Source organism: Perognathus longimembris, chromosome 28 (assembly GCF_023159225.1).
Source record: "Perognathus longimembris pacificus isolate PPM17 chromosome 28, ASM2315922v1, whole genome shotgun sequence".
NCBI classification, from domain to species: domain Eukaryota; kingdom Metazoa; phylum Chordata; class Mammalia; order Rodentia; family Heteromyidae; genus Perognathus; species Perognathus longimembris.
In genome coordinates, this window is record NC_063188.1 from 79,073,291 (window position 1) to 79,088,057 (window position 14,767).

Here is a 14,767-nt window from a genome sequence, read left to right on the forward strand (position 1 = left end):
GAGTGCCTGCCTCGTATACATGAAGCCCTGGGTTTGATTACTCAGCACCACATATATAGAAAAGGCCAGAAGTGGCTCAAGTGGCAGAGTGCTAGCCTTGGGCAAAAAAAGAAGCCAGGGACAGTGCTCAGGCCCTGAGTCCAAGCGCCAGGACTGGCCAAAAAAAAAAAAGAAAAGGCCAGAAGTGGTGCTGTGGCTCAAGTGGCAGAGTGCTAGCCTTGAGCAAAAAGAAGCCAGGGACAGTGCTCAGGCCCTGAGTTCAAGCCCCAGGACAGGCAAAAAAAAAAAAAAAAAAAAAAAGGGAAGAGTAGCTGGGTGCCGGTGGCTCATGCCTGCACCCTCCTAGCTGCAGGAGGGTGACAGGAAAGTACATGAGACATTTTTTTTTTTAATCTGAAGAAGTTTGAAGCCAGTCTGGGGTACATAGTGAGATGGTGGTCTAAAAAAAAATTAAGAGACAAGGAAAAAATGAGAAAAGAAACAGAATCCACAGAATGTACAAATTATTTAAATGAGGTTGTTTGTTTTTATTTTCTTTGGGGGGCAAAATGAGTGCAGAAAGGGAAGGAGGGAGGGTGAACAAATGCAATCATGCTAATCAGGATGCAGCTATGGAAAATGACCTATGTAACTTGTGGGTAGGGATGGGAGGGGGAATTGGGAAAAGAGAAGAAAGGGGTAACGTTGTCAAAAAAAGAAACATACTTACTACCTGACTTATGAAATTGTAACCCCTCTGTACAGCATACCTTAATAGTAAAATATTTTAAAAATTAAAATTAAACCTACACTGAATAGTGGGACGCCCATGGCTCACATCTGTAATGCTAGCGACTTAGAAGGCTGAGATCTGAGGCCTGAGCTTTGAAGCTAGCCTGGGCAGAAGTGGAGTTGTGGCTCGTGCAATAGAGCACCAATGTTTTTTTTTGCCAGTCCTGGGGGCTTGAACTCAGGGCCTGAGCACTGTCCCTGGCTTTTTTTGCTCAAGGCTAGCACTCTGCCACTTGAGCCACAGTGCCACTTCCAGCTTTTTCTATATATGTGGTGCTGAGGAATCAAACCCAGGGCTTCATGAATACAAAACGAGCCCTTTACCACTAGGTCATCTCCCCAGCCGCTAGAGCACCAGTGTTGAGCAACAAGGACAGCTCTCAGGCCTTAAGCCAAGCCCTTCTACTGGCACAAAACCAAAAAGCAAAAAACAAATGCAACAGTGATATTCACTAGACACTATGTTGAAAATGAGCTACAGAACTTGCCCTTGAGGACCTGAGGGGAAAAATGGGAGTGATGGAAGGGGTAACATTGTCCAAAATGAAATGTATGCATTACCTGACTTATGTAACTGTAAACCCTCTGTACATGACCTTGGTAATAACAATAAGAAAAATTCAAACTGGCTGGGAATGTGGCTCAGTGGTAGAGTGCTTGCCTAGCATGATGAAGCCCTAGGTTTGATTCCTCAGTACTGCATACACAGAAAAGGCAGATGTGGCGCTGCAGTTCAAGTGGTAGTGTGCTAGCCTTGAGCAAAAAGAAGCTCAGGGACAGTGCCCAGGCCCTGAGTTCAAGCCCCAAGACTGGCAAAAAAAAAAAAAGTAAATAAATTCAGAGATGAAAAAAATTAAATAAAAAATAAAAAGCCGGGGCTGGGAATATGGCCTAGTGGCAAGAGTCCTCGCCTCACATACAGGAGGTCCTAGGTTCAATTCCCCAGCACCACATATACAGAAAATGGCCAGAAGTGGCGCTGTGGCTCAAGTGGCAGAGTGCTAGCCTTGAGCAAAAAGAAGCCAGGGACAGTGCTCAGGCCCTGAGTCCAAAGCCCAGGACTGGCAAAAAAAATAAAAAAATAAAAAGCCTTTTTTTTTTTTCATTTCTTGTATATTTTCCCCAAAATAGTCTTTTTTCTTCTGGTACTTGGGCTGAAACTCAGGGATTTGGTGCTGTCCCTGAGTTCTTTTGCTCAAGGCTAGTGCTCTGCCACTAGAGCCACAGCATCAGTTTTGCTTTTTGGGTGGCTAGCTGGAGATAAGAGTAACATGGATTTTCCTGCTAGGGTTGGCTTTGAGCCTGGATCCTCTGACCTCAGCCTCCTGAGTGGCTAGGACTACAGACATCAGTTTGGACCAGCAGTCAGCATAAATCTTTTTATTTTTGGTGGGGGGGGGCGCGCGTTGAATTCTGGGCCTGGGTGTGTCCCTGAACCTCTTTTTGCTCAAGGCTAGTGCTCTAGCACTTGAGCCTTAGCACCATTGCCAGCCTTTTCTGAGTAGTTTATTTGAGATAAGAATCTCAAGGACTTTTCCTGCCCAGGCTGGCTCCCAACCAAGATCTTCAGATCTCAACCTCCTGAGCTAGGATTACTGGTGTGAGCCACCAGCCAGATTTTTAATTTGCAAATATATTTCCTTATTCTGTGAGTTGTCTTTCTTTCTTTTTTTAATTATTTGAACAGGTTTCTTATCTTAATATCACATTTATTCTGAAAACAATTTTTGTTCATTTGTTTTTGTGTGCCTTGAATGAACCTTGAACTCTGGGCCTTGAGCTTTCACTCAGCCTACTGACTGACATTCTATTTTTTTTTTTTTTTTTTTTTTGGCCAGTCCTGGGCCTTGGACTCAGGGCCTGAGCACCATCCCTGGCTTCTTCCCGCTCAAGGCTAGCACTTTGCCACCTGAGCCACAGCGCCCCTTCTGGCCATTTTCCATATATGTGGTGCTGGGGAATCGAACCGAGAGTTTCATGTGTAGGAGGCAAGCACTCTTGCCACTAGGCCATATTCCCAGCCCTTTATTATTTTTGAACTTTTCTCTAAATCAAAAATTATTTCAAGCTGGGGAGTGGTGGCTCACACCTGTAATCTTAGCTACTTAGAAGGATGATATCTGAGGTCTGAGGTTTAAGTCAACCAGAGCAGAAAAGTCCAATTAACCAGCAAAATGTCAGACTGAAAATGTGACTGAAATTGCAGAGTGCTAGCCCGCAAGTTTAAGTCCTGGTACTGGCACATACACAGATACACACAAAAGCAAGGTGTTTTGACACACCCCTTTAATCCCAGCAGTGGGAAGGCTGACCAAAGGGAACTGAAAGTTAAATACAGTAGAATCCCCACATACTCACTGCCTAACTTTCACAATATTCATAGAAGCACGGCACATTTGTGAAAAGGAATTAATGAACTTACACAGTTCAATAGGATTCCATCCCTTTTCTCCAATATGTCATTTTTCTGCCCTAGGATCTAAACATGATGCTACAGCTGCATTTAAGCATCGTGATCCTGTAAAGTGCCCTCTGGCCTGTGGACGTTGCTCAGTCCTTCCTGGGATGTTTTATTTGTTTTTGAAGAGGACTGGTCAGGTATTTGTAGAACGTCCTTCAACTTGGTTTTGCCCGACATGTTTTCCTACTTAAGACTTGAGTTACAGGTATTTCATTTGTTTTTGAGAAGCATAAGACAAAAGGGCTATGGTCTTCTGATGGCATCACTAAAAGTAGTACAGGCCAGCATCGTGATTCACCTCTGGGGGATACTGATTGGGATCATCTAGTTAAGGCAGTGAATGTCATTTTCCTTCCTGTTAAATTTCTATTTCTCTTTCTATAATGTTTGGAAAGTGAGTCAAGTCACTAAAACCAGCATATTCTTCTCAGGGGGAAAAACTCTGCTGCTTGCAAGGGGCTATCTGTAAGTTTTTCTGTAAGGAAATTCTATGACATAACATTTCTAACCCAACAGATTCACTAAAGTACAAATCATTTCCTTCCTTCTTTTTTTTTTTATAAACTGGTCCTAGGGCTTAAACTAAGGGCCTGGGCGTGGTTTCTCAGCCTCTTTGTGCTCTGGCTCTACCACTTGAGCCATAGTGCCACTTCCAGCTTTTTCTGAGTAGTTTATTTAAGATAAGAGCTTCCTGGACTTAACTGCCTGGGCTGGCTTCGAACCTCAATCCTCAGATTTCCGCCTCCTGAGTAGCTAGAATTACAGGTCTAAGCCACCAGCAGCCGGCTATGTCCAAATCTTTAACAACAAAACCCTGTTGGCAAGGCTGAGAAATTTACCTCCCATACTGCCAGTAGGAAATGGGGCAGTCCTTGTAAGAGAGGAATATTCCTGAACCACAACTCTACTGGGGCAAAATGTTGCTCATCTCAGCACCTCATCTTTTGTTTAAAATATTAAGAGACAACTTAAAAGAATAAGGAAAATTCTGTGGAAAAAAAATTAACAAGGATAGTTTCGACCAAATATCAAAATGAATCATAAAGGTATATTAGTGAAGAGGTTTTTTTCTTTGTTGCTGTTTTTATTTCTTTTCTGTCTTGTTTGTTCATGTCAGTCTTTTGGGTGGTAAGGTGGAGCACAGAAATGGGAGGAACAAAGGGTGAACAAAAGTAGCAATGGTATTCACTAGATACTATGTTTATTATGAAATTGTATCATAAGGGTATTAGAATAAAGAAAGAGCAGGAGAGGAATTGAACAGACCAGATCAATGTTAATAGAAATTTGAGGAGAGACCCGAGGAGAGTCAGGGGACAAGGGGCTGACTAGACCGGAGGAGAGGGATGGAGGGACTTAAGTAGGGTCATGGGTGGGGGCAGGGTCATAGGTAGCTGGAGGGTTCAGAGTTTCACCACTTTATGGTGCAGGTCTGGCTCCCAGAACCTATTGTTTGAGCAAGTCTCCAGGCTAGGCTGCTTCAAGGAGCTCAGGCGCCTAACACCTGGGGGGAGGCGTTGGGGGGAAGTGTGATTCCATATTTAGATAAAGATTATGGGCTGGAGAAATTCGGGAAGAAAAGGGTAGTTAGTGGGCCAAGTCATGGGAGCAATATTGAGTTATGAGAAGAAAGCAGATTCCCATCAATGTTGAAAATGAACTATACAACTTGTGTGTGGGAAGGCAGAGAAAACACTGGGAGAGAACAAGGGAAGGGAACATTGTCCAAAAAGAAATGTACTTACTACCTGACTTAAGTGACTGTAATTACCCCCCCCCATGCCACCTTCATAATAACAATAAAAAATGGTGGATCAGTGAAGCAGGGTAAGAGTTAGCAGCGCAAAAAGGGACACAAAGAAACTTAGCCCTGGGCACTGGCAGCTCATTTTTATAATACTGCCTACTAGAGATCTGAGGCTCAAAGTCAGCTAGGACAGAGAGTCCCAGAGACAGACTTAACTCCAATAACCACCAAAAAGCCAGAAGTAGAGGTGTGGTTCAAGCGGCGCAGTGCTAGCCCCAAGCAAAAAAGCTAAGGGAGAACACAAAGACCCATAGTTCAAGCTTCAGTTCCAACACATACATGAATTTACATTTCAAATTAACTAAAAGCTTACATTTCAAATTAACAAGGGAACAAAAGTGGGTTAGTCAATAAATAAACTGTGGTGATAACCATCTGGCTTTCAGGATCAGCAAATTCCAGCCAGTGTGCCAAATCTAGTTACTTTAAAGTTTTATTGGAAGACAGCTCTACTAATTTACATATGATCTGTCTGCTTTTGGTCACAGTAGTTGCAACAGGGACTGTACTGTCTGTAATTCCTAAAATATTTACTACTAGTTCCTTCACAGAACACAATGTGTTGACCCTTGAAGAGAGTAAAGTGGCTATTCTACCTCACAAGTGTCAGGGTGGCTTTGCATTCAACTCAGCCAAGACCATCAGAATTCCGGTAAACTATTAGAAATAACTAGCAAGGGGCTAGAGGCATGGCTCAAGTGGTTGACTACGAATAACTAGCAAGTACATCAGCGATGACTTAATTGCCAGCCCTCTTTTTTTTTTTTTACCTGAGAAAATACCAGCAAGAAAAAAAATTCACTGCAAAGCTGGCTGGGTAACTAGTAGCTCATGCCTGTAGTCCTACAGACTTAGGAGGCTGAGATCTGAGGATCACAGTTCCAAGCCAGCCAGGGTAAGTCCATGAGACTCTTATTAATTAACCAGCAAAAGCTAGAAGTGAGGCTATGGCTCAAGTGGTAGAGTATCAGCTTTGAGCAAAAAAAGTCAAACAAAAGTGAAAAGCCTGGAGTTCAAGCCCTCACACCAACACACACACACACACACAAAAAAAGAAAAATCATTGTAATCTTAGTGAATTTCTGGTTATTTTGAGTGTCTTGATGAACCTCTTTTTTTTGTAAGTCCTGGGGATTGAACTCAGGTCCTGGGCTCTCCTTAAGGCTGGCACTCTACCATTTGAGTCACAGCTCCTCTTCTCACCTTTTCTGAGTAGTTTATTGGAAATGAGCCTCTCCAATTTCCTGCCCAGGCTGGCTTCGAACTGCAATCCTCAGTGGTTGGGAATGTGGCTTAAACCCTGGGTTTGATTCCTTAGCACCACATAATCAGAAAAAGCCGGAAGTGTCTCTGTGGCTCAAGAGGTACAGTGCTAGCCTTGAGCAGAAAGAAACCAGAGACAGTGCTCAAGCCCTGAGTCCAAGTCCCAGGACTGACAACCAAACACCCCCAAAACGAACTGCAATCCTCAGATCCTCTTGAATAGCTAGGATTATAGGTGTGAGTCACAAGTGCCTGGCTTTTTTTTTTTTGGTGTTGGTACTGGGGCTTGAGCTTACTGCCTGGGTACTGATCCTTAACTTTTTCACTCAAGCCTAGTGCTCTACCATTTGAGCCACAGTTCTACTTCTTTCTTTTTGCTGGATAATTGGAGGTAACAACTGGACTTTTCAACCAGCGCTGGCTTCAAACCAAACCATGATTCAAGTGAGCCATTGTCACCTAGCTAGCTCTTTTTGGTGTGGTGATGGGGATGGAAGCCAGAACCTCAAATATGCTAAATACACACTACCCATCAGCTATCCACCCAAACACCTGCATAGTTTTTTTACATAAAGCTCCACAAATAGTTAAAAGTAAAACTAATCACTTGAAGAATCTTCATGACATAGGGCAGGAAAAGGGAATTTTGAAGGCACAAATTATAAGGCAAAAAAGGTAACGATTTTAGCCCATCCAAATAAAGAACAGGTATCCTGGGGGAATCGTTAACTCAAATGCAGCAGGCACACCCCATGGCGCCCCTGGCAGCAATTAGAAGCCCAACATTAATATGCACACATGGCAAGACAGAGCTGTTAAACACAGCACTGAGTGATGCGAAGTTCAGGAAACAGAAGGATGCCTGTAGCACTATGCTGTTCGTGTAAATTGAAAACAGACTGGAAACAACACTAGTGATTTTAGAAGCTACATTTCCAGCACCACAGTGCTGCTACCCACAGAGGTGGGAATTGGGGATAAAAACGAAAAAATAAACACAACAAGAGGAGGTCTGGCACTGACTGACCTGTGATAGAAACCTAACTCCAACTAGAAAGTGTGATTAACTCACACCTCTGTACTTCAGGTCCTTTAAAAGCTCAAGAAAAGTCAATGTCTCTACTTTGTAACAAAATCTGAGGCAAGTGTTATCACCTCTTCAAGCTCAGAAATGGCCACACAGCAATTCTAGTAAATACCATCCCCAGATGAAATATATTTTCCCCCCTCTTTTTTCTTGAGATAGGGCCTTGCTATGTAGACCAGGCTGTGATCCTCCTGCCTTAGCTTCCCCAAGGCTGAGATTGTAGATGTGGACCATTCACAGAAGACATTTTAAAACAGTGGTGCTAGAGTTTGAATTCAGGGCCTGGTGCTTGCTATTCCTTGAACTATACTCGCAGCCCTCTTTGCTTTCCTTGTTTTTTGAACAAGGCTGCACTTTTTGCTGGGACCATGATCTTCCTACTTATGCTTCCTTTATAGCTGTACCCAGCTTTTTAAAATTGAGACAGTGTTCTCTAAACCTCTCACTCTCTTCCTGTCCTTTTTTTGCTTGCCAGGCCTTGAACCACAATCTTCCTGATACCCACCTCCCCAGTAGTCGAATTACAGGCATGAGCCACTGTGCCTGGCCTCAAAAGATATTTTCAAAATAAGGTTAGGATTGAAAAAACAAGAAATATGAATTCTAATTTGTGTTCACTTCTCAAAAAATAAAATATTATAATGCTACCTTTATTTTTAAATTTTGGTGCCATTCCTGGGACTTGAACTCAGGGACTTGACACTGTACTAAGCTTCTTCTGCTCTATCACTTCAGCCAGAGCTCCACTTCCAGCTTTTTGTAGATTATTAGAAATAAGAGTCTCACAGACTTTCCTGTTACAGCTGGCTCTGAATCATGATCCTCAATCTCGGCCTCCTAGGTAGTTAGGATTATAGGCATGAGATATGGTGCCCCGCTATAATAATTATAAAAAGGGGTTGTGGCAGGAGAAGCCCTTCATAACACTTCCAAAATTATTTCCACACCACCATTTATAGACTTTTTTTGACAACTGGGTTTTAAACTTAGCTCCAGACTTGTTATGCAGATACTAGACCACTTGAACCATGCCCCCACCCATTTTGTTAACTGTTTATAGTGGCTTTTCTAGGTGAACTGGGTCTTCCTCACTAGGCACTCTTAAAACATTCTGGATAATTTCCTTCAGAATCACTTGGATGGCAGGGAGGTGTGGATTTTTACTCAAGATCTCTATTTTAACTAGCTCTCAACTGTTTTTTGTTCAGTACCAAAGTTAAAACAAAGAACTATAGTCAAGCTCCAGTGGCTCATGCCTGTAATTCTAGCTACTCAGGAGGCTGAGATCTAAGGTTCGAGGTTTGAAGCCAGCCTGGACAGGGAAGTCCATGAGACTCTTTACTTCCACAGAAAACTGGAAATGTCACTGTGGCTCACTGAGTGAAAAAGTTAAGGGACAGCACCTATGCCCTGATTTCAAGCCCCAAAGACACACACACATACACAATATATGTGGCTAAATATAATGTACACCTGTAATCCCAGTACTCAGAAGGCTCATGAGTTTGAGGCCAGCTCAGATGACACAGTGAGACTCAACCTCAAAACAAAACCGGGGGGGGGGGGGGGGGGAGGGGCAATGGTGGCTCACGCCTGTAATCCTACCTGAAATCTGAGGATCACGGTTTTGAAGCCAGACTAGGCAGGAAAGTCCCTGAGGAGACTCTCATCTCTAATAAACTACTCAGAAAAAGCTGGAAGTGGAGCTGTAGCTCAAGCGGTAGAGCATTAGCCCTGAGCAAAATGAAGCTCAGGGATAGTGCTTAAGCCCTGAGTTCAAGCCCTAAGGCCAACACACGCACGCACGCTCGCACGCCCGCCCCTGTATGTAAGTACTCCTTCCAAGACAAGTCACTGCAGCCTAGCCTGTCCCTCAAGTCTTCCACTATCTGACCTGGCTTGCCTAGTGATTCTCCTGGGCAAATTCCTAACTCTGACCATGATACTTGCACCCACCCCTCAAATCCCAGGCAACAGCCATGCCTCCTCTTCTGGCCCTCTTCCTATAGTAGCTGCCTTCACCTTGGTGAATGGCACCCATATGTAGCCCACTCAAGCTAGAAACCTGGGCCTCAGCCTGGGTTTCCTTTCCCTTCCTTTCATCTCTTCACATATACCTTGTGATGTGATCACTTTTATATCTACCCATGATATGTATTGAGCTGTTCTGTAGTCACCTGTAAACACAAGATCTCCTTTGTGAGAGCTGAGTACCAAGCAGGTCTCACAAAGGAGACTTCCAATCATCTGTAGCACAACCAGAGCCTAGGACACATCCTGGCTCACATCAAGCCCCAAACACTTACGTTGAACAGAAATCATTGGCTGTGCTGCTTTCTCTACCCAGCGCCCCTTCCAAAATCTTCCATGAGCAGTTATTAAGTGGGGATGAGACTAGAGTGCTTGGGAAGAAGGGAAGGAGGTAACTCACCGTCTCTCATACTCCATGTCCTGATAGGGGCCTGCGGGGCTGCTGGGGCCCCTCCTCAGCCGCTGGCTCCCTTTCACTTCCCAGCCACCCCCGCTGCTGCCACCATGATCTGCCAGCCTGGGTGAAGCCTCTTGCAGGGACTCTGGGGAGATGGAAGGAAGAAAAGGGTCAAAGCAGTTGGAGCCCAGAGGGTTTCCTGGAGAGACCTGCTGTCCCTTTGCCCACCTACTAGTGTTCCTGTGATTCAGAGCAGGAAGGCAGCCCTTGTAGTCCTTCCATTTTCCACACGTCATTACACCTCACCCCACACAGTCCCTGTAAACAACAAAGCCCTTACTTATCAGACAGGGAGATTATTGTAGAGGGAACTGTGGGAAGATTCAACAGTGTTGAGATCTGGGGTTTGCCAAGTTCAAGCCCCCAGCTATATGCCCAGCAGGGCCAGGGGGAGTCTCCCAGTGCTGACCCACTTGTTCAAATTAGGCACATTAGGTACGGAGATAAGACTTCACAACAATTGACTGGGGATTTATCAGCTCAGTGGTACAGCACTTGTCTAGCATTCCCAAGGCCCTGGGTGCCATCTGAAACATGGCAAAAACAAAAAATCCCCACACATCATAATGGGTGCCCCAAGTCCTCAGCAGGCTCATTCAACTGGCTCAAAGTGCCATTTCATCTTCCAGGAAGATGCTGCCTCTACCTTAGCATGAAAGGCTCTTGGGATGTGTATGAAGGGCTTAAGTTGGCAAGAGATAGCCGCCACCTCCCTGGATTCCTAGCCAAACAACACAGCTCTGGCCTTCACACAACAACTGGTTCAGCGCTGAGGTATACCCAGGTCCCAAGGTGGTGACTTGCTCCCGAGGGCTCTGAGGTTAAGTTTTTCCAGAGGCAGAATGGGCTCTTCCTCAGATTGTTCCAAAACAGTGTGTCCTTCCGCTGAGATGGAGGAGCAGACCTTTCATCTAACTCTCAAGGTCTCTCGTGAGAACTAAGGGAGTCTTGACAACGATTTGACCCTGCCCACGTCAGAACGATCCCAGAATCTTCAGGCCCCACCCTCTGAATAGGAACTAGGTAAAGCCAGGCAGCTAAAACACCGGCCCAACATTAAATTCTCTTCCTCCTCAAGCAGTGAGGAACCAGAGTTACCTGCTTCCTGATAGGTAAAAGTTAGAAGCTCTCTAGCGGCCGAGAACCAGGCACAAAACCCTCTGGCCAAAGGGCCAGTCACTGCACGGTCATCCACACAACACAAACAGGAGCCGAAGTTACAGCCGCCAGATCCAAAAACGAGGGATCAAAATCACGGTAGGAACTTACAATAGGGGGCTGTAATCAAACACTGAGCCCCTTTTCAACATACAAGCATCAGTGTCACAGATAGGGACTCTTGAGGAGAAAAAGTCGCCATATATATTTCTGCTCGCGCGCGCGCGCGCGGACACACACACACACACACACACACACACACACACACACACACACAGAGTTATGGCCAAGCCCCTTGATGGGCAAAGACCGGAGGCAAGATATACAACACGCCAAGAATAAATACCAGTCACTTTCTCAGTGCCTTCGCCCCCAACACCCACGCGCTACAGGACATTTTCCTGTAGATACAAAAGTAGCAAACTAACAGAGCAACCATCTTCCCAATAATAAAGTTCGGCGTAGCAAACACAGCAACGTGTAGTAGCCCACTTACAGCGTCCCTCCCTTCCCCCTACCCGCGTGCACCCATCCCATGTCCCAATCGCGCACGCGCTTCTGCTTTCATAAAGGGGGGGGGGGAAGGACACCCCCTCCCGGGTTCGGACCATGTATGCAGCGCTTGGCTGGGTCCAAAAATTCCTGGGCCGCAGTCCGTCTTTGCACCTCTTTATGAACACCCACCTTTGCCCCAGCCCCTTACCTCCGCCCCCACGACCAGCGGCGCCGCTCACCTTCTCTGCCCGGGCTGTCAAGGGAGGGCTCCCAGGCATCACCTCGGCCCGCCGCCACCTCCTCCCAAACTCACAGCTCTGTCCGGCCGGTGCACGCAGCTATCAAGTCAGAAGGCAGCAAGGGGGAAAGGGAGAGGGGAGTAGCGCCAGGCGCGCGGCCCTCCAAAGGGTCGGCCCTCTCCGGGAAACTCAATGCTGCCTACTCCCAGCCGGCCGCAATACCCAGTACAAAATGGCGACGAGGAGACGGCAGCCGGCACTCCGACCACCATCCACCTACTAAGGGAGCGCGCTCTGGCCAGCCTCGTCTATTGGCCGTCGCCCGCCAGGACCAACCCTGGTCTGCTCTGATTGGCAGTCATATGCCACCTCCCAACACTCGTGAGAACGCCTCACAAGTCCAAAAAAAGAGTAGCTGTTGGCCAATCCGGTAAGGCCCGCTCTTTAGTCGCTAACCTATGCTTTGAAGTTGAAAGACAAGCGGGAGCTCCTCCTCTTTTTTCTAAGGACCTCCCAGATGTCATTGCTTCACGAGAGCAAGGGAGAGCATTCAAGAACTTTCTCAGCCTGCTCACCGAGATAAAAGAACGGACGGGGAGGGGCAGCATAACAGGGACTAGAAAGAGATCTCCTCTGTGCCCCGCCCCACTTGCAAACTCTGATCCGGGATTTATTTAGCAAGGGAAGAGCGGAGCGAAAATGGTCTCACAGTAGTTAACTGCAGCTGCGCACATTGGTACTTCCGTCTCCGCCCCTAAGACTCAGGGCACAATCTGTCATGGCGGCCGGGCTGTTAAGGTTGTGCTCTCGCCGCCTTTTGGCGGCAGCGGCCACTCGAGGGCTCCCTGCTGCTCGGGTTCGATGGGAATCCAGCTCCTCCCGGGCTGTGGTTGCCCAGTCTGTTGTAGCGGGAAAACGGGCTCCAGAACCAGCCGCCCAATGGCTGGAGGACCCCGAACCGGAGGACGAAAATGCCTACGAGAAGGTGAGAGGGATGGCGAACCGGATGCCGGAGGGGTCATTTAGGGATGGCAGACGGGGCCATCCTAGAGGACGTTCTTTTGAAATTGAGGACTGCTCAACTGGCAAAACCTTATGACTTGGGGATTTTACCTAGCTTGTCTTCTTCGTTTTGTGCCCAGATATCTTCGGTCCAGGGTCTGAGGCGGGAGTGATTTTTATTTGTAGACAAATCAAACTAAAGTGGGCGGTGCTCAAAACGGGTTAGGGGCCTTATAGTCCTAATATCATTTAATACTGATGCAGGGCACTTGCTGGGAGCCAGTCTCTGCTCTAAACATTTTATATGTATTAATTCATCTGCTCTTTAAAATCTGATTTTGAAGTAGGCATAACATCTGCCTCATATAATTCAGTGGATCAGAATGCTCACAAATGCAGCAGGTACTTTGAAAGTACTCAGCCTTAGGAGATACTTATTACCATGGCCTGCCTCACTGGGGTATTGTGAAGTTTGTGTATTTGAAAATGCCTAGCATAGAGTAGTAAGTACTTGGTCAGCCTCTGGTTGGGGGGCTTGGATGTATATGGTGCAATAGGATACCTGGATAGGTGGAGGGGGCTGTTTTATTAGGTTGAACCATGGAGAATTGCCAGTATTCAATTCTTTTTGACCCACATAAATAGCCCTTTTCTGTGTCCTAAGAATAGGAAGAAGAATTTAGTGAGGGAGGGGATATTGGTCAAAGGAGAAGATTGGAGAACAGGCTGTACAGGGCCCAGCATAACACTTTGAGGAGAAGCAGGAAGCTCTCATTGACCTCTTTCTCCACAGAATCCAGACTTTCATGGTTATGATGAGAACCCTTCTGTGGACCTCTGGAACATGCGGGCCGTTTTCTTCTTTGGTGTCTCCATTGTCCTGATTTTGGGCAGCACCTTTGTGGCTTATATGCCTGATTATGGGTATGTAGGATGTCCCAAGAGAGGGGCAGGAGGCAGAGGTAGGGGTGGAGGTTGAAGGGATCTCTAACTGGTGGGAAATGGGGTGCTGAAGTGGGACTTGAGTCCACTTACAAATCCTTACATCTGCTTTCACTACTTCCTCCAGGATGCGAGAGTGGGCCCGCAGAGAAGCTGAGAGGCTGGTGAAGTACCGAGAGGCCAATGGCCTCCCCCTCATGGAGTCCAACTACTTTGACCCCAGTAAGATCCAGCTACCAGAAGATGAGGACTAAACAGTTGTTGAGTGGAGCTCAGAAGGGCTACCTTTCTAATTAAAGCAGTATCTAATTAAAGCAGTTGAAAGTTTGACTGGCTGCTGATGCTTTTGTACTCTCTCTCTCTCTCTTAAAAATTGAAGCCTCTGCAAAATGGCTCACAATTTTCTCCCACAGCAGATAGGAGGAAGAGAACAAAGGACACTGATCACATTTGTTTCCTTTTTCTTTTTTTTTCTTATTTATTGTCAAAGTGATGTACAGAGAGGTTACAATTTCATACCTTAGGCCTTGGGTACATTTCTTGTACTGTTTGTTACCTCCTCCCTCATTCCCCCCTCCCCCTCCATTTTCTTTATTCTCTCTCCCTCTCCCTCTCCTTCTCCCTCTCTCTTTCTGTGTATGCCAGTCCTAGGGCTTGATTTCAGGGCCTGGGTGTTGTCATGGAGCTTTTTTGCTCCAGACTAGCACTCTACCATTTGAACCACAGCTCCACTTCTGGCTTTTTGGTGACTAAATAGAGATGTGTCTCACAGACTTTCCTGCCTGTGCTGCCTTCAAACTGTGATCCTCAGATCTCAAGTCTCCTGATTAACTAAGATTAGTGCCCAGCTGCACTGGTTACTTTTAAGATCTCAATTCTTATGTTGGGGAGGGGGATTTACCTGGACAATGATCCACCTATATTTATATTTATATACTCATACTTAACATCATAGCCAGGATGACAAGTGTGCTAGCCCTTGGTTGATAAATGGCCTCTTTAACTTTTCTTCCCAGGCTGGACTCCAACCTCCATCCTCTCAATCTCAGCCTCC

General features: G+C 46.1%; 2 protein-coding genes across 11 annotated transcripts in view; one reads left to right on the top strand and one right to left on the bottom strand.

The window, feature by feature from the left end:
* The window catches only part of Rbm10 (RNA binding motif protein 10), a 39,083-nt gene extending 27,015 nt beyond the window's left edge, over positions 1 to 12,068 (bottom strand). For 7 of the 10 annotated variants that reach the window (XM_048335735.1, XM_048335734.1, XM_048335730.1 and 4 more), the window contains exons 1-2: positions 11,770 to 12,053; positions 9,821 to 9,962 (exon numbers count right to left, since the gene is read on the bottom strand). In XM_048335735.1, coding sequence (XP_048191692.1) covers positions 9,821 to 9,837 — 17 coding nt within the window. In that variant the 5' untranslated portion in view covers positions 9,838 to 9,962; positions 11,770 to 12,053. Of the gene's footprint in view, positions 1 to 9,820; positions 9,963 to 11,738 lie in introns of all 10 variants that reach the window. The other 3 variants (XM_048335729.1, XM_048335732.1, XM_048335738.1) reach the window with 2 other exon arrangements.
* A 315-nt stretch (positions 12,069 to 12,383) lies between these two features.
* On the top strand, positions 12,384 to 14,040 carry Ndufb11 (NADH:ubiquinone oxidoreductase subunit B11). The gene is made up of 3 exons (XM_048335739.1): positions 12,384 to 12,754; positions 13,565 to 13,695; positions 13,841 to 14,040. The coding sequence occupies exons 1-3, from the start codon at positions 12,548 to 12,550 to the stop codon at positions 13,965 to 13,967; spliced, it is 465 nt and encodes a 154-aa protein (XP_048191696.1). The 5' UTR covers positions 12,384 to 12,547; the 3' UTR covers positions 13,968 to 14,040.
* Positions 14,041 to 14,767: the final 727 nt, after the last annotated feature.